The sequence below is a fragment of the Schistocerca cancellata genome, chromosome 2, assembly GCF_023864275.1.
Source record: "Schistocerca cancellata isolate TAMUIC-IGC-003103 chromosome 2, iqSchCanc2.1, whole genome shotgun sequence".
Lineage (NCBI taxonomy): Eukaryota > Metazoa > Arthropoda > Insecta > Orthoptera > Acrididae > Schistocerca > Schistocerca cancellata.
In genome coordinates this window covers 920,340,110-920,363,198 of record NC_064627.1, presented here as the reverse complement: position 1 = coordinate 920,363,198, position 23,089 = coordinate 920,340,110, and the positions used below count along the sequence as shown (strand labels likewise).

The 23,089-nt window shown below is 38.5% G+C and overlaps 1 protein-coding gene across 1 annotated transcript in view; it reads left to right on the top strand.

The window, feature by feature from the left end:
* Window positions 1-13,891, top strand: part of LOC126162862 (transforming growth factor-beta-induced protein ig-h3) — a 330,320-nt gene extending 316,429 nt beyond the window's left edge. Inside the window, exons 6-7 of the mRNA XM_049919639.1 lie at window positions 7,918-8,121; window positions 13,412-13,891. Coding sequence (XP_049775596.1) covers window positions 7,918-8,121; window positions 13,412-13,803 — 596 coding nt within the window. The 3' untranslated portion in view covers window positions 13,804-13,891. The remainder of the gene's footprint in view (window positions 1-7,917; window positions 8,122-13,411) is intronic.
* The last annotated feature ends 9,198 nt before the right edge of the window (window positions 13,892-23,089 follow it).

The following is a 23,089-nucleotide window of genomic DNA, read 5'->3' as shown; positions in this document are numbered from 1 at the left end:
ACTGCTGGAAACTTTATTGCCATCTGTTGACCAGGTGTATATGACAGCAGCTAATTGTGCTGACCAAGTAGTTGTAGAATAGTCTCCTGTTGTTACAAACACATTTCAGACCTTAATAGCTGCTTCTATTATGATACTGATACAGAGACAGAGGCACCAGGCTCCACTTCCCTTGCTCAACCAGTGGTTGTTGTTTATTGACATCCAGGCAGCCACAGGGGATACGATACAGCTGAAGCTGTAACCAGATCAGATCTTTTGCATGAATCACTCTTAGGAAAATAGCACTGTGGGAGTTAAACATAGCAAACATGTGCTCAGTTTGTGTCCTGGGGGGGGGGGGGGGGGGGGGATTGTCAGCTCGGTGGAAGAGGTTATCCCAGTCCTAGAATCATACAAGACCAATGGTTCCTTTGAGGTGCAGATCACTGCTCATATGAGCAGTCAATGTTTCTTAGTATACCAGACTATGTTCAGTTTTTCAGAGGTGGGCAAAATTCGAGAAGACAGCTAGAATCAATTGTGGAGTCTCAATGCATTAGCTGCCACTTTGCAGCATGTCCATTGTCTAGAGCCAAGTGGATGGTAAACACAACTGACATTGTGTTATGAGCTCAGCTGTAGAATCCTTGACATGCACCATATACTGGGGACTTCTAAAATAACCCTGGATGGGTCAGATGTGCACTACACACCCAGAAACAGTCACTTAAATGGCAGAATACATGCAATGCATGCGGTGTTTTTTTCCTTGTACATTTTTAGTTAGATGGAACACTAAGGTCCCCTATGTAAAATCATTGTAATCATCTAAACCATATACATAAACAGAATGGCTAGAAAATGTAGAATGTGATAACATTAAAACTGCTGGGACATCCTTAGCACAGTACCACAACACTCATCTCTCCAAGTTAGTAGTCATCTTCATTCACATCTTGTAAGGGACTGAGTTTTGGGTGAAACCTACAGAAGAAAGTAAGGAATTTTCAGCAACACCTGCAACACATATTAGGAAAGCAGAAGTGACTCCCGACGAGGTGGGTTGTCTAGTAGCAAGCAGAAACATTAACTGTAGCAAGGTCCAAATGAATCCATCTACGAACAATAGTAGATGGGGTTGGAAGACATAGATCGATAACGCAATAGTTTTACCAGTTACTGTATTCAGCCACATCAGTCATTCAAAATTCCCTAAACTTGATAACATGGAAGTGTACTAAACATATGGTGGTTGTGATATCATATACTGATACCAGCCTACTGGTGTCAAAGTTGGCAATGCAATCGCAAGTTTGTCAGTCACAGATAGTGGTTGTGCAGCATCTGGCAGACTCAATGGCACACGTGCTCTGAGTCACACCTCCAGCAGCTCTAGACTAAAAGTGCCCTCTGCCACTACAATATAGGATGGCCAGTGGCAGCCACACAGCCCACTCACACTCGGAGCCATTTTGCTCTGTGATGCTAGCTGCCTAGTCTTGGCTCAGATGCCACCATTCATGCTTTAGATCAGAGAGCCTTGTCCTTTTTGACATTGAAAGCTGGACTCTTTCTTGCAGTATTATTTGTAATGTGTCTTCAAAAACCTGCAGAAATAAAATTTAAGTAAATCTTCTGTTTCCTGTGATAACTTGTTTGCTAATCTTTTCAGCTCCTGTCCAGCTTTCCTATGATGACAGTTGTGACACCACTCAGTAACCCACTTCTCCTTACCATTGTGTGCAAAGTCATACAAATAGTGTAGCAAAGTAATAATGAATACATTTTTAGATAGCTGCAGTGAGTAATTAGTCTGTTAGACTACAAACAGTGCAACTGACAAACAAAAAATTAAGTTTTGTGACTACAAACACACTTTTTTTTTTCAAAGGTGCCACCAAAGAGGTGGGACATAATGAGTCAATTGCTATTAAAGGGATGAAGGTCACCAAAGGCAAAGGTTCATGCAGACACAAATTTCTATAACCCTCAAGAATGTGTATTTTATTTGTGTAATTTATTTAGAGAGATCTGAATTTTTATTCACTAAATATAAATTCATCTAAAAGTGAGATACACAGATGTAGTTCACTTAACTGAATTGTTGATTCAGAGAAAATCACCGTTGTTCTCAAAGTTCATTCTGCAGTATCCTCCTTACTTTGCGTTTACTACTGTGGTAGGCATTTATGAGGGGTAGTCATAAAATTTTAATTCTCACTTAAAAAAAAAATATTTACATAATTTTGTTGTTTCTATGCAGGAACACATGCAATCCTAGTACACATTGAAATACCTGTGCCACAGTATGGTAGCATAACAACCAAAGCAAAGATGTGAAACCCATTGATAAGTAGGGTATTGTGCAGCAGCTTATTTTCGGCAGCAGTGGAAGTGTTGCAGTTGTGCACCAGTGAACAAACAAAAACTTAATTTTCTAACTTTACATTTTTCTAGTTGGTTATTAAAACTTCCTGACAACCTCTCACAAATATGTTTAACTAAAACTTTTTCTTCAACTGTTAATATTTATTTATTTTCATGTTGGAAAAGTTTGTTGGAAAAGTTTTTTTTCTTTGTGTGTGTGTGTGTGTGTGTGTGTGTGTGTGTGTGTGTGTGTGTGTGTGTAAACTGAAATGTAATGAATTGCAACCTAACTCATGCTAACTGGCTGGCATGAACACTGACACCTAAGTATAGGCTCTTACAATTGACTACAAGTGTATGAATCTCACACTTTTTTTGAATTAAGGTCTAATGCCCATAGGATATGCAAGAAAAAGAAAAAGGAATGGCTGAAAACAAAATTTCAAGGAACAGAATGAAACATGAAAATGAAGTCTGGAAATTTTCCACCAACAGCAAATGCTTGTAAAAATAGAAACTGTAAGATGATCAGAGATGACCAAAAATACTGCAGAGAAGGGCTGCATGTTTTGATGATATGCTTAGTACAAACTCAGACCAGGTAGCAAGAAATCCACAAAAACAGGAGGAGAATAAAGAGGCAAGAGAAGATGGAAAGGAAGAAGGAAACAGTCCAACAATGCAGGAGGTGGAATCAGTGATATATAAACAAAAAAATAGCTGGGAGTCATCCTCAAATATCTGAAATACATGCACTGATAATTAATACATGCCTGAGGACTTGAAAACTGGAATAATATGCTCTATAAATAAGAAAGGGAGAATACCAGTGTGGTTTCCTGCCAAAATAGCAGCAGTTCTGACCAGATCTCCACTTCCTGTTTGTTGATTCTAAGCAAGTGCTTCACAGTGTTAATAGGCCAGCATTGTATAAAGTACTAAAAGAACTGGGTGTGTCTGACAAGCTAAGAAGATTAGTTGAGTTAAAAATAAAAGACACAAAGGCAAAAGTAAGTGAAGAACAAAGTTCCAAGAGCTTTGACTTTATAGATGAAGTGAAACAGGGTGATGCTCTCTCTGCAGTCCTGTTCAACTTAGCATTGCATATTCTGACACAAAAGACAGACAAGTGAGGAACAATAATGATAAAAGCTACTAAAACAGTGTAAGCAAAAGGAGCAAAAACTGGACTTATGGTACATGAGGACAAGGCCAAAAACATGGTAATGTCCAATTCTCAGGCAAGATCACCACTGTATGTCTTGAAGCCATCTAATAAATGTTTTAAAGAAGTCAACTGCTTCGATTATTTAGGTGTTCTCTTAAACAGTCTTAATATTAAGAGGTAGTTTATTAAAGAAAGGATACAAGCAGGAAACAGTCTGTTACACAAACTTAGTTGTTCAAGATTTCTCTGATTACAAGAAAAGCCAAAAAAGTAAACTGTTCTCTTGTGCAACCAGTTATTATGTATGAGTCAGAAATGTGGACAATGACAAAAGCAAATATGAGCAACCTAACTGTATTTGAAAGGAAAACCCTGCAAAAAATTTATGGGCCCATGAGAGACGCAGAGGATTGGAGAGAGAGGTAGAATAATGAACTAAGACAGCTTATACAAGTGAAAGATATAGCAAAATTTATTAAATCTCAAAGAATATGCAGGTCAGGACATACGAAGAGAATGACAGATGACAGGAAGTCCAAATGAATAATGAGTCAGATTGTGTTCCACCAGATGGAAGGGCCAATCAAGTACTAGATGGCTGGACAGTGTAATGAAAATCTACATTGCTCTTTTACTTTCAACTTAATTTCTATGTAAACACACCAAAACATAAAGGTTGCACATTTCAGAAGTGAAGGAGACTTGTCACTGAGTACCATAAGTGTTGAATCATTGACAGGAACACACAAAAGTTAGAGAAAACTTGGTAGCTTTTGGGAATCAGTGCTTTTTCAAGAGTACAAATGCATGTGCACACACATGACTATGCCCTTACATAGTGCTGGCCGGACAACACTATGTTATAATAGGAGCTTGGTGGGTGGAGTGGTTGGGGTGTGGGTTGTCAGGTTGGATATGGAGGGTAGATGGTGGGAGAGGCAGGAGGAGGGGTTGGGGGTCAGTAGTTAGTGGCTCAAAGGGAGGAAATGGTTTGCTGGCTAGGAATGTGGGAGGGAGGGGTGGCAGGTGTATATGCTAGGTATGTGATGCACAGATACTGTAGCCGGTGATATGCAGTTCATGATGAAAGTTGTGTGGAGACATGAGTTGGGTAGAGGTGATTGGACAGAGGAAGGGGATACATTTGGGTGGAGGTTATGTAGGCATTCAGTTAACAGAGATTGGGATCATCAGGGTTACAGGAGTGAAGGATGAGTTGTAAGGATAATTCCCATCTGCGTAGTTCAGAAAAACTGGTGATGGAGAGGAGGATCCAGATGGCCCAGGTTGTGAAACAGCCACTGAAATTGAGCTTGTTGCTCATTGTGCTCAGCTGTGTGTTGTGCCATTGGGTGATCAACTTTTCTCTTGGCCATCTTACTAGTTTTATGTATGATGGCTATCCACAAAAGTACATTACATTTTTGTTTGTGTCCGTTAGGGGCGGGGCTAGCGCGGCTATTTTGGTGTCATGGCATTCCGCAGCTCAGTCGGCATCCTGCCGTGGTAGTGAGAGGTTCGTGTTGTACTCCGTTGAGTTACTGTGACAGTCTGAAATGTCAGCGTTAATTGAAAATGCCGCAAAGTGTGAAGTGCGTGCTGTAATAAGGTTTCTGACTGCAAAAAACTGTACACCGATAGAAATCTATCGGCAGCTTTGTGAAGTGTATGGGGACAACATAATCACTGAAGGTGGAGTGCGTCAATGGGTCATAAAATTTAAAAATGGCTGAACTAACATTCACGATGAAGAGCGAAGTGGAAGACCCAGCATAGTGACTGCCGAACTTGTCGGAAAAGTCGATGCTGCGGTCCGTGAAAACAGTAATTTCACAATAACGGAACTCTCTGAGTTCTCCACAAATTTCACGAAGTTGGTTGCACGAAATCATTACCAAAAAGCTTGGTTACCACAAGTTTTGTGCAAGATGGATACCAAAAATCTTGACAGAGATTCACAAAAATCAGCGATTGGCTGCTGCGTTAATGTTTTTGGACGCTTACGAGAAAGATGGCGACTCATTACTCGATCGCATCGTTACTGGTGATGAAACATGGGTTAAGCATGTGAACTGCGAGACAAAATTGCAGTCAATGCAGTGGGGGCACACAAATTCCCCCCAAAAACCCAAGAAATGCATGCAGACAATGTCGGCAAGGAAGGTGATGGCGACTGTCTTTTGGGACAGAAAAGGTGTGATTTTTGTGGATTTCCTGGAAAGAGGCACTACAATAAACTCCCAAAGGTATTGCCAAACTCTGCACAACCTCAGAAGAGCAATACAAAACAAGTGCAGGGGAAAGTTGGGCTCAAAGATCTTGCTGATTCAAGACAACGCCTGGGCCCACACGGCAAATGCCACTCGTGAAGTTCTCGAATCTTTTAAGTGGTAGTTGTTTCCTCATCCGCCGTACAGTCCCGACCTGGCACCGAGTGACTTCCACTTATTCCCAGCAATGAAGAAGTGGTTGGCTCTGCAGCGTTCTGATGACGATGCACAGCTTCAAGCAGAGGTAACCACGTGGTTGAGGGCGCAGGCGGCAGAATTTTACGACAAAGGAATTTCCAAGCTCGTCCATCGCTACGATAAGTGCCTTAATTTAAATGGCAACTATGTAGAAAAGTAGTATTTAAGTGTGGCTTTCATCTGTATACAATAAAAAAAATTTCCAATTATTTATTTATTTTTAATTCCAAAACGTAATGTACTTTGTGGATAGCCCTCGTATATACTGGTATTAGTAGAAAAGCAGAAACTTTGAAAAATGCTACTACTCTTCATCTAACAAAAACCCAATGCTGCTTTGAACTTTTACATCAAACTAAGCATTTATGTATGGGACTTCACTGGTCTTGAAGAACTTTCATGGTTGTATAAATGCTGAAAAAGTAAAGACCTGTGTAACGTGAACATTAGTGCTAGAAAGTTACATACTTGAGTCCAGATATTCTGATAAATTATAGAACTATTGACTATAGTTTATCTGGTGTAAATTGATCCCTGACAGTTGCAGTGGCTGGTGCAGCAGCTTTCTGGCCTACATTAACAATAAGGTAATGCAAGTTTGTAAATGTGTTCATGGCAATGCTGCAGTGTTGTCACAGATCTCTAAGATGGCTACTACCTTTACCTGCAGGCATTGGTACTTCATAGGTGAAAGTTTGCAACAGCACTGCAACCTGTCAGGGACCTTCTTATGCCATCTCGACTATAGTAAGGTCCTTTTTTACTTTCCTGCTGGTGACCTATACAACATTTTACACATGAATAAAAAGTTACGTAGCAAACCATAGCTAGAGAGACATAGCCCACATATAATTATTTTCACTTCACCTTGAATTCACTCTTACTATTAAATGCAGATACCATTAGCAGACAAGAAAATGTATTTGAACTTGAATATAGGAATCCCTAGGTCACTGAAAAGACTTAAGCAGAATGTTAATTTTTTGATTTAATGTATTCCTGTTGCAGCAAATTTCAGCGAAATAAATAGTTACTGACTTTAGCAGCACTGTCACAGATAATTATTTCATTTGACTGTATTGTGTGTCCGTGTGCTAGCAGTCTTGTCCACAGGCCAACACAGTGTGAAAATTACAACTGAAAATAGCCACAACTGAAATTTTTGGTTTATTTATCCATGTTCTGGTGCCACCACAGCTTCTCATTCATCTGGATGCCTTGGTATTTCGCACTTTTTCCACATAAGTGGAAAAGGTGAAGTCTCTCCTATTGACAAAAATGGATAAAAAACAAATGTACAAGATGTTGCAGGATCTAAGGAGATATTAAAGGAACAAAAGAAGAAACAAAAGTATCTTTCCTCAGCAGGTCAGCATTGGTTCAAGAAAATCCACTTGGGTGAAATACAGCTCACTCTAATCATGCCAGAGATCTTGAAAATAGAAGATGCAGCTGAATATATCTGAAAGGTTATTGCTAGATGGGTGATGGGGAAAAGGTGACTGGCTTAAGACAGTATTTCCACTTTGTCTGATGAAAGGAAGCTTTCTTTAAACTTATATAAAATGGTCCTGGGGAAAATATATCGCAACTGTAAAGAAAACTACATACAATGCTTTAGTGCAGTCAACATTGTAGTGCTGAGATGCCTTTTCCACATTCTTATAATTGTTCTCATTTAAACAAGTGCTGCTTCTGTCACACATATTTTGTTTACTTTTTAATTTAATTTTTGAAATGATTGTTTATGGAAATTAGGTATGACATCATTGTTTCAGCTACCCAGATACAGATTTCTTGATGTACAAAATATTTGCCACTACAGAACACATGCCCCAAATGCATGAATAATACACAAAACTGAAATCAAAATAAGTGAAAATTTTCAATTATCAATGCATCAAAATTTTATTTATTTATTTATTTTTTCAGGATACACATTCTTTGTACCAACTGATGAAGCATTTGAACGTCTGGGAATTGATAAAATGCCAAACAACTATCTTTCAACTGGAGATGGATTTCAGGTTCTGCTCAATCACTTCGTAAAGGGCAGACTTTACAAAAGAGATCTCACTGACGGTAAACAGTTCCTTACTTTGGGGAATAAGACACTGCACATCAGAAGACATGAAGGTAAATTCTGGACTTTGGTGCCAATGCTTATTAACTTTCTGTATTATGCACCTACTTGCATAGCCTTTTTTTATGGTAACTGTATCTATTACATACTACTATACATTGACAACACATCAGATGCTATTAAGCATTCTAAAATCTGAGGAAAAAGATAGATTTCACTTCAGTTTTAGCTAATTGAATGGTGATGGGTTTACTGATTTATTTACTTATTTATTTATTTATTTATTTATTTACTTACTTAATGTTCCATGGATACATACAGAGGTGAGTTCATCATTGATGCAGAGTATGTCAAGATCATGATGACATATATTTACATTATTTTTCAATTTACTGGTAAACAGATACTACCAAGTGAAGTGGAATAGTGGTTAGCACACTGGACTAACATTTGGGAGGTATGGTTCAAATTTACATCCATTTATTCAGATTTAACTTTTCCATGATTTCACAAACATATTCCATGCAAATGTTGGGATGTTGCCTTTAAAATAGAATGGCCAATTTCCTTCCCCATCCTTGATACAATCAGAGCTTGTGCTCCATCTCTAATGACCTCATTGTTGACAGGGTGTTAAACCCTAATCTTCCTTCCTTCAACAGACACTACAGTATAACAAATAAAACAAAAAATCATTCTCATCTTGACTCTTCAATAATGATTTGTTTAGAACAGGGATAGTTGTTGTCATACTATTGCTCAAATCATTTCAGCAGTACATATACAATAAAAATACCATTACTACACAATGACTGAAAGAGAATAACCTAACCTACATGGAACACTTGAGTCAACATTTGAAAATCATGAAGCTTTTTGTCTATATCTCTTCTAATAGGCTTTTATTCACAAGTTCATCAGCAGAGTAGATTGAGTGATTCAAGAGAAAATGATGTAGTTTAGTTCTGAAAAGGTGTTAACTATTTCTGAAGTTTTTGTGTTCAGTGGGAAGAAGACTGAAAATCTTTGCACCAGCATACTAAGCACCTCTCTGCACCAGGGACAGATTTCTTAATTGATAGTGTGTGTGTGTCATTCCTATGTCTAGTGTCACACATACAAACTGCCGAGTTTTCAAAAAGAGTGAAATACTTTATAACAAAGTATATTAGAGAAAGATATGTTGAAATAGGGGCGAATGTTACTAGTTAGGTAAATATGAGGGAGAAGTCAAATGAAAATGAGAACATTGGAAAAAAGTAAGTATCCAATTTACTATTTCAAAATAAATCACCATAAATGTTATCAAATTTATCCAACTATGAGACAGTACCTTCCTGGAAAAAGATTGTAGTTGTCTGTGGAACAATGATTGAACACAGGAGTGTACCTCTTTATCCAAAGCAAATAAATGGACACAAATATCTTTTCTTGGGTCTCCAAAAATGTGGAAATAGCATTGGCAGAGATAAGGCCTATGTGGGTGATATGTAAGGGCTTCCCAGTGAAGATTCTTCAGCATAGTCAAAACAACCTGCCAACAAAATGCTGGCCCACATTTTGCCGAGGTTGTTTTGAGTATGCAGCAGAAGTTTTGCTGGAAAGCCCTTACACTCCTCCATACAGTCTCAAACTCTCCCCATATGATTCCAGTATTTTTGGAGCCTTGAAGGACATTTGTGGCCATCGATTTGCTTCAGATTAAGAGGTTCGTGCTTGGGTGTAATCCTGGTTCCATAGACAACTGAAAACATTTTCTCATAAAGGCTTTCACCATCTTGTCTCACATTGGGATAAATGTGTTAAGTTATAGTGATTGCTATTGAAATAATAAATAGTTTACTTACTTTTTCCATCTGTCTCATTTTCATTTGACTGCCCTTTATAATTTATGATGGGAGGTTCTTGAACTTACTCTACAGATGACAATAATCCAATAATCACCCCCCCCCCCCATGTTAATTCCATATGACCTGACAGGGTGCACACAAGCAAATTAAGCTGCCTTTAAATTGTTTGGTTTCCAATATGTGGGAGGATTCTTAATTTAAGAGCTACTGAGCTCAATCTCTTCACAGTTTAATGGAGGTGGTAAAGCTTTCAGTCTGAGTGCCCAGGGACTTGCCACTATCAACTCTCTGAAACTGCGGGTTATCGAGTGTCTCTTATTCCTCTGGGTTTTTGTGACATGATCTAAACAGCATAAAAATTATGTTAGCTTAAAGGGAACTGATATTAAATTGAGTCAAGATGTTTGATACATTGTTGTTGGTGACTGGCAATTTTATGTTATGATGCTGATGTCATCTGCAAACATGGTAAATTTCCACTCAATGCTATTCACAGCTGCAGGAAGAACATTAGTACAAATCAGAAACAGTAAAGGATGCAGAGTGGACACTGCAGGACTCTGTGATCACTAACACCACAGTCTGATGTGACACCTACTCTCAATCTGCAATCCAAAGCTCCCAAAATCACTTTCTGCTTCTTTTTAGTAAGATAGAATTTCAATGTGTCACCTAATGGGCACCTAATGCCAGACTAGTGTGCTTTCTCTAATAGCAATTGGTGACCCATACAATCCAGTGCTTTAGTCAGATCACACCAGATATCCACTGGTGAACTGTTATTGTTTGGGGACTAAAAGATAACTTCCACAAATGTAAATATTGCCTGTTTAGTCATCATATATTTCTGAGAACCTAATTCTCTTTTAGTTAAAATACTGAACAGTTAAAGATCTTCAACAATCCTAACATGTAACTACTTTTCAAATACTTTTGAAAATTCTGTAAGAAGTTAAATTAGTTTGTAATTATTCACATGTAAGGCATCCTGTGTACAATATATGTACTTAAAAAGAGTGTCATATGGACAAATAAGTAAATAAATAAATCCCCCTTTTTGAAGAGTGTTTACTGTGGCATATTTCATACACTCTGAGAATATATCTTGGCACACTGCTGAGTTGAGGATGTAGCTCAGTATTCTATACATTTTACTGGAGCAGTGTTTCAGAAGCTTGTTTAATTTTTAATAAGACAGTGCTGTTCTTTTGTTCTCTGGTGGTTGTAGGAGGTAACATTATTTCATCAAAAGTAGCTGGAGCTTGCTGTTTGAGAATGTCCGTCACTTCTTGCAGGTCTGATCTGCAGCCTATCTGCTAAGATGCACTTCGAAAATATTAATTGAAGATTTTGGCAGTCTGTTTATTACTAATTTAATTTTTGTTGTGGTTAAGGATGTACCAGATGTGTTGGATACAACTACTTTAACTGATGAAAGAAACTCTACTTCATATTTACAATAGACAGTGGTACCAGCAAGAAGAAATTTTCACTTTTGTGCCATCATATGTATTTATGATCTGATTCTTTTGACCTATTTTTCTTTGAAAGTTAAAAATAATCCAGCTGCTGGTTTAAAAGAGTAATGTATGCTCCTCTTGATCCTTTAACTTTATTGTGTGTTTAAAATGTGATTATGATTCAGTGAGTCAAAAAGAGTCCAGAGATAGTATTCAGTGCAATATATGTAGTTAAAGTAACAAAACTATTTCAACACAGCACTTTGCCATGCACTGTTACCTCTACTAACGAGATAAGATGTATAGTTTTTGTTCAGTGTTATGCCAAGTACCCATAATTTCACATTATTCCATTCTTGGCAGCACAATATTTTCTCTTTAATTTGCTGCTTACAAAGTTCTTACTTTAATTTTAAAACTTTCATAATTACTTAATGTTTGTACAAAAGATTCTCTTGTGCTTAGAATATTTATTTAATGTACAACAGAGCACATACAAAAATTAGATAATTAATAGTACAAAGCCAATAAGGCTGGTGATAAATCAACAGTTTTTGCAGCACACAGTACGTGTGCGTGTGCGTGTGCGTGTGCGTGTGCGTGTGCGTGTGCGTGTGCGTGTGCGTGTGCGTGTGCGTGTGCGTGTGCGTGTGCGTGTGCGTGTGCGTGTGCGTGTGCGTGTGCGTGTGCGTGTGCGTGTGCGTGTGCGTGTGCGTGTGCGTGTGCGTGTGCGTGTGCGTGTGCGTGTGCGTGTGCGTGTGCGTGTGCGTGTGCGTGTGCGTGTGCGTGTGCGTGTGCGTGTGCGTGTGCGTGTGCGTGTGCGTGTGCGTGTGCGTGTGCGTGTGCGTGTGCGTGTGCGTGTGCGTGTGCGTGTGCGTGTGCGTGTGCGTGTGCGTGTGCGTGTGCGTGTGCGTGTGCGTGTGCGTGTGCGTGTGCGTGTGCGTGTGCGTGTGCGTGTGCGTGTGCGTGTGCGTGTGCGTGTGCGTGTGCGTGTGCGTGTGCGTGTGCGTGTGCGTGTGCGTGTGCGTGTGCGTGTGCGTGTGCGTGCGCGTGCGCGTGCGCGTGCGCGTGCGCGTTCTGATCTTCTCTAAGGACAATATTGTTTGATATCTTGAAAGAAACTTCAGCCATGATCGTATCAGGTACAGAAGCCACTGAAAAATATTTTTACGTTTCTAAAAGCAAGATAAAGTGACAGGAAAAAGTCCTGGATAGAATATAAACAATGAAAGGTGTAAAAGTAATCACTTCATATATATATAGCTGAAGCAAGGAGCAATTGATTGGTATACAAAAAAACTGATCTTCTAACCAATTAAGTTAATGCATTTTTTATAAGATTGTCTAATGGCTGAGCCAGTGAGTGTTCAAAGTACTACCTACCTTATAGGTACCTACTTGAATTATTTGTTAGATTCTTCAAAGTTTATTAAAAGGTAGAGCCTTAATGAATTTAAAATTAATATCTGTATTACATAAACTAAAATGTGAAAAAATAGAATGTACAACATTAATCCAAAAAATTGGAAGTGCTGTTTTTGTTTGCATAGTAGTACACTGGGAACTGTTCTTTGTGTAATTGAGAAGAAAAATAAAAATTTCTCCACATGGTGTTTGCATACCAAAATAAGCCAGTAAACAAACTACTAAATTTTGAGTCCTCTCCATGTATTATATATGTATTTCTTAGTAGTCTGTCAGTGGAATTAATTCATATATCAATTTTATTTTAATATGTACTTATTTTGGTAGCCCAGGATGTCAGGTGGATCTTTGCTACTGAAAGAAAATAACACTGAATGAATGCCCCACTGCCCTTTGCTCGATTGCATTTTTTGGACATTTTCTGCACTTAGTTTTTGGTAACTACCTATTACACGTCTCATTTATCAACACATTTCCACTTTTTCGGAATTTCAGTACACTATTTGTAGTTATATGCCCTTTTTTGTCAGCTATCATGTTTCATTATTGTTGTACTACATTACTCAAAGCAATGTTTTTGAAATACACTTAACTCTTTTTTATTGCAGATAACATCACTGTAAATGATGCAAATATTGTGGAAAGTGAAGTATTTGTTTACAATTTGGGAACAATGTACTACATTGACCATGTGCTGTTCCTAACAAAAGCTGATATTCCTACAACAACAGATTTGTCAACAACTACTGATGATGTGACAGTCACATCAACTACAGAATACTCCACAGATGTTGAAAGTGTTCCCAGTGAGTTAGTAGAAGAGAATGGAAATCTCACTGACATTTTGTTGGAAGAGTTGGACACACCTGCCACATCAGAAAGTAATGATTTGCTGGATACTGAAATGGGTTCTAGTCTGAAGAATACTTTGAACAGTGATGCTACTACTAGTGGAAGTGTGTCACTGCAAAACAAAAGTTCAGCTGAACCACAACACTAAATATGTAGGAAACACAGTTGTGGCATGTACTGAGACTTTAAGTACAAATTTGGGTTATAACTGAGATACCAGTGTCATGTCTTGAGTGCATCAGGATGGTTTGCAATGAATGAATGTTCCCTTTCATTTTGGGGAGAATGTAGCCATGTGGCTGATAGACTGAAGAGTGACGTATGTTGACTGAATTGAAAATGTGTCCAGTATGATGTAAATGGAACTGTTCTAAACTGCACAGGAAACAAATATATCCATATAGAGATAGTTAAATATAAGTGTAAGTAATAAGTGTCAACAATACATGTATTAGCATATCATTGTTACTTTATCCCATACTTCAGAGTAGCCAGCAATGTAATGTCCATAAACAGTCATTTCTCATTTTCTGATCTGAATCATCATTTATACAAAGAATATGTGCATCATAGATATTTTCAAAGGCATTTTATCAAGCAGATACAATACTACATAATTTCTTTTGTAAAAAAAAATCGTCCAAAATAATGTATTACATATAATTTATTGATGTCTATTCTACAAAATGTACTGATTTTAAAATATTTAAACTATTTAAGATTTAAATATATACAGTTTTTAATAAATCATAATTTATTTCTTTAAAACTCTCCCCAAACCATTCCCAAGGATACAATTATTTTACTGCACTTATGCTCTCAAAAAAATTTTTACTATTGCATAGGAAGTACTTCTTAATTTATGCTACAAATAAAATCAGAGTCAGTTTTACACAAAATAAGCATAAATTACTACAGTATATTGTTTAGTGAGTGGTGGTTCATAAGGGGAAGGGAACGAGGTATGGACAGAATTTACAGTTTTATCCATTATGTATACTATGTCACTGATAAAGTTCAGCTCTTGCACTTTTGTGTGGTGAAGAAAGTAAATTTTGTGTGCTGTTCTTTACTTTCTTGTTGTGTTTCCTAATTCTGTTTTGCACTAACAATGCTTAACATGCTATGGCTGTGTGTTAAAACTATAATCAAAAAATTAAAATAAGTAATATTAGACTACCAGTATCATAAGTCACCCAAAGATATGGAAAAATACAATTGCTAGTACAGCCTTGAAAAATAATTTACATCAAAACTAGAAATGCCAAAATCAGTAGTATGCATTTTAGAGGACAGTTATTTATGGGATCTTACAGCTGAATTACCGTAAGTGCCTCCAAAGATTTGCAAGTAAACTGAAATCGGTATTAAAGCCATTTCTGCAGATGTAGAATCCTTGGTGAAGAAGGTTGGATTAAGAAACTTGTAGATGGAACGTCTCATTAAATTTGTAAATATATACTTAACTCACAAGCTTCACTTTCAAAGAAAGCAAGCATTGATCAAAGCACAAGAATGAAATGGCTACACCAACAGTAAAATGAAAAGTTTGGAAAAGAAAACAAACTGATGAATAGTTGCAGATAACAGACTATACTAGCTCTTCCTCCATGTGTTCAAAAGCAGCACAGCCAAGCCTTCAGCTTCAGTACACTTTTACACTTAGACCTAAAGTACACCAACCCCCTTTCACAAAAAGTCGAAGTGCTCATAAATTATTTTTTGAAATTTGGAAGGAAGGTATAGGTAAGTAGTTCTATTAGATGCTTTATCAGATAGCTATATTTATCTTGGAAAGATAATATTTAAGAAACTGTGGGGTAACGGGGTCACAATTTTACACCAATGAACTTAATCCTTTTTACTAAAATCCTACTGTTTGTTTTATTAAAGATAACCTTTAAAGTAGTTTTTTCTACAGAATGAAAGTTTCTATTTGAAATGCTCCATTTGAAAAGCTCTCTGAATGTCTGAGGTAAAGAAAAATGCAAATAAAAAAATTCTATTCATATTGACCCATTTACCTTAAAATTTGAGGTAACTAGAACCAGCCAGTCTATACCCCACAAAGCATGTTACTCTGATTTGGGGTATCTGTGTCTTAACATTAAAATTAAACAGAAAAATATCCCATATCTTAGTAATTCCATTATTACCTATGTCAGAAGGGTTGTGCTATGGGCAGGTGTTTGTAGCATTAAAACACTGAGGGATTATAGAAACATAGGTGGTATGAGGTTTGTGCTACATGACAGTAACATTGTGTTCCAGAGATATTTTGCTTAGCTTACTTGAAATGTGGGTCACATGAGATATCTATGAGACACTATTCTTTAAAAAATAATGTTCTTTAGAAAGACATCTCTCTGTCTGAAGAAAAATAGTGTCTTCTGCACACAGCCTTGCTCACTTGCTGACACTGAAATTTGTGTAGACACACCTGTTGATCCAGTTTTCCAACACACACACACACACACACACACACACACACACACACACAGTCTTACATTTGTTTTTGACACCAACTGCTCCAACAACTCTTGTTTTATAAGGGTTATGAGAAAATGAGGTTTCATGACAGTTACATATGTCCTGGCTTTACCAGTAGATTTAGCACTGTCACAGTGGCAGTGAGCTTTTAACAAATTCATAAGTTATCCTTGGTTTGACCCAATTGTAATAAGAATGTTAAATACCTTGAAGTTTATTTGTTGAATGTAATTCACCACAATATCAAGCACATCTTCTGATGAAAACCCAAACTAGTTTTCATCCATTGTTTGCATTACATTTGCCAGTTTTTCTTCATCTTCCAGTGATAGATGAAATCACATCTGCCACTATCTTCTTGTGATGTGTGCCTCTCCATTCATGTCCCATAAACATGCTTTCCTGTGGAGTGAGGGATGTTGTAGAAAACTGATTCACTATGGGTAGTCTTCTTTCTGTTTTTCATTTCATCTAGCACTTGTTTCTGTTCTTCAGCACCGTAAGTGAATCCAGCTCCATATGTTTCTCACCTGCATATCTGCACCATGATCTATTCTGATTGAAGGTTGTGTAAATTTTGTCACAAAGATTACTGTTAAATTTCTTTCTAACCCACATTTAATAGTCTTAGTAAGGCTAAATTTTTTTAAAGTGGCTAAGTGGGTGCTTTATGGGGCAACTGGTCCTGCAAGGTCCAGTTATCCCAAGCATATGGCCCAGTTGTCCCATTTCATAAATACGTTGGGCACAACTAGGTCACCTATGCTAGAAATAAAGCATTAACTGAAGAATCAGAAACAAGCACTCATGTGAAATCTATATTCTCTACTATGTATGTCAAAACTGTAAAAAATAAACACTTCTTGTGTTATGACCATCAAATGTATCTCCCACTGCACCACCTTTTTATGGAAGAAAACATTTGAAAGCTTTGCAGGCTGGCTCTGTCTGACAATGCTTGTGAATGAGATGCAGTGTGTTGTTTTAAAGAGGTGAAACATTTCATTCAGTTTAAACTCATTCCTTGGGGAAGACAGGATGAGCCAGTTACCCTGTGCTACCTTGTATGATCATCAAGATTTTAAACTTAAAAAATATCCACTTTACGCCTTGGATTTAATTGCTATGTTGCACGTAAAGAACAAGCATGCATCCAGTTTCAGTGAACTAGAGCAGCTCTTTCCTTCTACCTTGAGCTACATCTGCATTCAAGCTCTTGAATGGTATATGACAGAGGGTACACAGTGTAACTGTGGGAAATAAGTTCTTCACTATCTTGTTACACGTGAGCTCAACTTGTGCTGCGCACTGGCACATGCACGCCTTGGTCTGCAGAATGAAATAATAGTATGCAGAAATGTTCTCGTGGTTCCTTTATTGGAAATGGACATAGCTGCAAGTAACACACAGTAGGATTATATAAGATAATGTACTAACTTAAACTGTCCCAAAAAAAAAACAGTACTTCTCGTCTAATGGACACTAATATTTGTGTGCACCTGGGTCTGATGTGCAAACCAAAGTGAAATTAAATAATAGCTTGAAGGTGTGTGTCCCGTATAACATAATAGGCTTCAGCATGCACATGATTACATGGGAGCTGTCTGTACTTGGCTCTGAGGAAAGCTGTCAAACCACGAATAAGTCATGGTGGGTGAAACACAGTGGTTGCCCACAGTTGGAGGTGGGCACAGTTTACCACACTTAATCTATTGACAAGGCACTAAGAAATCTACAACTTGTGAACATGCCTGTGGCAGTCTACACAACTTAGACAAGTATATCAGCATGTAATTATAACTAGACTTGCCTCATGCAATGCTATTGCCACAACAAAATACTATAATGCACTCATAATACAAGAGGAGATGGACAAAGTGACCACAGATGAATTTACTCTAAGCTTAACCACATGCAACAGAAACAATACAATTAAACAATGAAAACTCCACACTGAATTGTGTAAACTCTTTTCAGTGTACCTTTCTGCAGTTCAAGGGGTCACCCAAACAGTACAATTAAACACTCTTGCCACAATGGCAAGGAAAATGCTGCACTATCCATGAGGGTACAGTTACGATAACATACACAAGATGCAAAGGAAACAGCCAGATAAAAGGGCAATCCATGTACAAATTCACTCCATAATTACAATGTGAGCAAGGCAATATGATTAAATCCTCTTACTACCATGGAGAAGGAAACAACCAGCTATCACTGAAAGGACATTCCCATGCTAGTGCACATGTGCACTCCTTTGATAATGTGTATGTGGCAATAGTGATGAGGTCGATCAGGTCATAGACATTATTACAAGGAATTCCACGAGGCAGAGGTGTGAAAACAAAGCTGCTTGGTAGTGCATATGAATCAATTGCAAAATTTGGTCAGTATCAAGACTAAATGAAGCACTTTGCCACTAGCTCTTGATGAGCCAGAAATTATATTTCTGTCAAAGCTGTCATAGTGACTTATCAGTGTTGCCTGCACTTCACTCATACCTGTCTATAACACTGTTATAGCAAGTTGTCACATGTTCATTTTTCTAATAAAACACTCTGGAATTAATTCTCAGAAAAACACTTACCTCGTTTAAATGCTCAATGTAAGTGCAGGAAGTGCTCATAAGCAAATCCCTGAGTGCAGCAAAGAAGTGCTTTGCAGAGAGAGACTTCAACTCTTGGGTATGCTTTTGTTTATGGCCCAATCTGGCATTGTGGAACATTTTATCTGCTGTTGACATTTGTTGATGCAGCCAGATGGCAGTAGGATACATACTGTAGTGTGTCAGCACATATCATCATCATACATCCTCTCAACCTTTCTGCTACTTCATTTGTGAATGCTGTACTGGAGGAAAAATTATTGGTAAATATCTGCCTGAGCTCAAGTTTCTCTGGTTTTAGCTTAGTGGCCAGTACTCAAGAAAGATGATGCAGGAAGTAGTAAGTTTCTTGACTCACTTTGGACTTGGAATTCAGTGTGTAATAAACAGTACCCAATATTAGTCAAAATAGTGTTCTATGATCATTCCTGTTCATGTGTGAGTTACACTTTTTTATGATTCTCCCTATAAATCTGAGTCTCAAACACTGACATTCCCCAGGGATGGATTTAAGTGCTCATTCCACCTCAAATTACTCAGGAGAGAAATTCCAAGCCATTTAAAGGATGTGCTGATTCAAATAGTATTATGTAGCAAATCAGATATTTTTGAATATTTACAGAGATCATGGCAATAGTTGGGTGTAAGATGTGAATGTCAGGAGGAGGAAGGGGAGCTAAGACAGTGAGGAGGGGGGAACATAGGAAGAGGATGGGGAAAAAGAATCGAGGCAGAGAACAGGAAGCTAAAATACACAGAATAAGCTAGTACACTTACATTTAAGTCAAGATAAGAACATAGTTTCATGTGCAAAAGACTGAAAACTTTGCTTCTTCATTAGTTTTCTTCTGTTTCGAGTGACTTGTTATCCTGCTGGAATTTTCTCATAATGCTTCATTGAGGGTATGACCATTAATATCTATTTCTGTTATCAGCTGTTACCAGGAAGCACACCCATAAAAAAACAACTCCCAAGTATCATGGTGCCTGTTTATACTACAAATGAACCTACCATCACTGCCACATCAATGCAGTAGTAACAAAAGCAGAGAATGTGACAAACACAATTATTTCAGCATCAACTGCTGATCTATTCAGCAATTGCAAGTAGTCAGAGCATACAATAGTACCACCTTCCCTTCATATACAGTGCTAGCTTTGCAGTCAGTATTGCCACACCTGCTCTATCGAATGCAGCTTAGAGCAACCTTGCAGTATGTAGTGAGGGTTTCATTCCTGCAACTTAATGGAGATTTTGGGATTGCTCTAGTAGAGACACTCCTTGTAATATTACACATGTCCCTAGCAAAGTAAAGTAAGGTATGGTGCACCAGTGCACTGGATGGCTAAAGAGAATCTAGATATGGTCTAGAAAATTCAGCTGAAATGTTGTAGGGTGTATACTTGGAAAGTGGAATGGAATGACAGTGATAAGGGGCAAAAATGAGCAAACTTTTTTTCTCGTAACATTCTGAGGGTCTAAAATGTGTTAGTGTCAGCCTCAGTTGTGGCATCATCAGCTATCTCACTGTTTCAGGTATTGCCAATGCAACAGCAACAAACAGGCTCCTGTGACTAGTGGTGGTGATACCCCACATTTCAATGTCCTCTAAGTTAATTATCATCTGAGAAGATAAACTCTTGGGACAGATCATCTAGAGCTTGCCAATCCCCTAAAGTTTAAACATGACTTTCTTCTTCATTCTACTATCAAAAATATCACAGTGTTTACGTGACAGACACAGTATGAATGAAATTTCTTGTTTATTCCAAAAAACAAATTTAATAACAATACCTCACTAAGGAAAGCTGGATAAGTAATTTGCACATAATTACTTGATTTTGACTTTGATTTGTTTTGAGAAACTGGAAAATCATGTGGCTCATGAATACTTCCATTCAGTTGTCTTTATTTTCCAATTACCCCATCTCTCGCCTAAATTATAAACAAACCCATATCAAAAGTAATTTAAATATGTTTAAAAGTGTGGGAAATTTAGTAGAATATGGAATCCACTGAAAGTTAACATACACTGACAAGCCAAAATGTTATGACCACTGCCTAATGGGTGCTTTAATGCCATGTGGTGGTGCTGTGGGCATGTGACAAAGTAAGGAAAATATGTAAGTGAAGCAGTGAAGACTGGGGAATCATTCTAGCAGCGATACTACACACTGCAAGTGTGGAGTATCAGTCAGGGTTGTTGAGCAATGTGTAATCACTTGAGGACAGCAGGATGATGACCTTGCTGTCAGGATATTTAGTATGGGTGACTTCAGGGAATGGATAACGCAGGGTCCATGATGAGGATGAAACCAGGGAATGGCTCCCAGAAGATAAACAGCTTTTATTGGCAGCTCATTCTATACAGCAAAGTCAGCCAGTGGCCATAGTCAAGAACCACTGAGGTGGCAGAAGGCAATGTCTGCAATGATGGCAACAGTTGCCTGGGGTGGCCTTTCTAAGGCAGTATTGGTGAAGTTCCATGACAGGGAAGCAACCAGAAGCAAGTGCTGTTGGTAGCCCAGGAGGCAGTAAGCCAGACTCAGTGTGACCTGGGTCAAACCCAGGATCTCCAGAGAGGATGGAGTGCTAGTCGCTGATGTGCACTGAATGGCCCCACTGAAGTGTATGCAGTACACTGCCTGAGAGCATCAGGATAGCTGGCACTATCAGGCTCATGACAATGTCTGTGGACTGAAGAGGCACCCAGCTGGTGCTGAGGCTGTGTTGGTGCTGAGACTGGAGTCATAATCAGAACCAAAGTTGAAGTGCAGCACAGTGCCAGTGGTGGTTACATCAGAAGCTCAGGCTGACTTGAGGACAGGTCAGCTCTTGTGTCAGGTGACTAGAGATAAGTCACGAGTACAAGTGATCTATGGGTGGGCCGGGAGTCCAGATATACTCATCCAGTCGATGTTCTTGTGACAGAAAGCTCTACACATTGTGTGCCTCAAAAGCACAGCCCCAGGCACTGGTATGGAACAACTTGGCCCACTGTAGGGCAGTTTGCAGGGTGCAGGGTGCCGATGTGGCAGTCTTATTGTGCCTGCCGCTGGGATTTTTTAACTGGTGGACCACTTGTCTACCTGTTGTGACCCAGTCAAGCTGATGCCACAATTATTCCTCCCTCCACCCCCTTGTAATGAATTCAGGGTTCTGAATTGTAGTCTGATGTTGAATCAGTGAACTTATTATAATTAATTGATTTTATTGTACTTACGTTTTTGCACCTCTACTTTCCCCCACCTATCATGTACAGCTGATCCTCTAAATTTCTTATTCACAGTCATCATTTATGTTGTAGTGTCCCTGTCTGCCCATTCGGCAGCAGTGTCGACCATTTTATGAGGATAAGAGTCTGGGGCTCGAGGATGAACCCTATCCATTACGAAACATTTTATCCCCTCAGGCTGATACCCTATCCTCCTTGACTCTTATACTTAACCTTAAAAAAGTTCCATTTATGTTTTTTAACCTAGTTACCCTGTCCTTCACATTTCACCAAATGATCAACATGCTGCCAGAGCAAATTAATCAAGCTGAATTTCCACTATACACATTACAACGCTAGAAATTCTTTGTACATAGACATTTCATCTATAAGTTCCTAATGTAGTACCCCATTATGTAAGCTAATTGCAGCAAAATGTTTCCTTAATACAATTGTGTAAGTCTTGTAGGAAAGCAACTCCTCCTAAGATTTGAATCTCAGCATTCATAAATGCATTCAATCATTGCATAAAAAATGCACACACACATTCAAAAGGAAGAGCTAAACCTGAACCCTGGTATCGGGCCAGGCAGAAGATGAATGTCTGCTAGAACAAATAGATCTTGATGGCTGATAGAGGGCAGTCTCGCCACAGCGCTGCACTCACCTAGTGAGGCCACCATCTCACCACATGAATACACCAGCCAATAGCGTCCCTCATGGCTGACATAAATACTGCCACATCTCGACCACTCGGTCAGTGGCGTACTTCATCTGATAGTGTTCACTTTCTGTCTCCCGCACACTACTAACTACTCACTGATGACTTTGCTTTGAGTTTGGTTTTTCTCTCTGAACTCATTTTGGACTGCGGTTGTACTATATCTGTTGACAGTATTGTGTCAAAGGTCCGTCACACTTCGTGGTATCCTAGATTGTCTTGTTCTTGTTGTGTCGGGTCCACCATTCATCTGCCCTGTCACTTGACACTGGCATGGGTTTGAGTCCTGACTGCAGGCAGTCTGCCTGCCCTGCATCCTCATGATTACTCCCCTATTCACTGATGGTGCACCAGTATCTGGTGACTCTCAGATATAGCAATTGGCGATGAGGAAAAAGTAAGT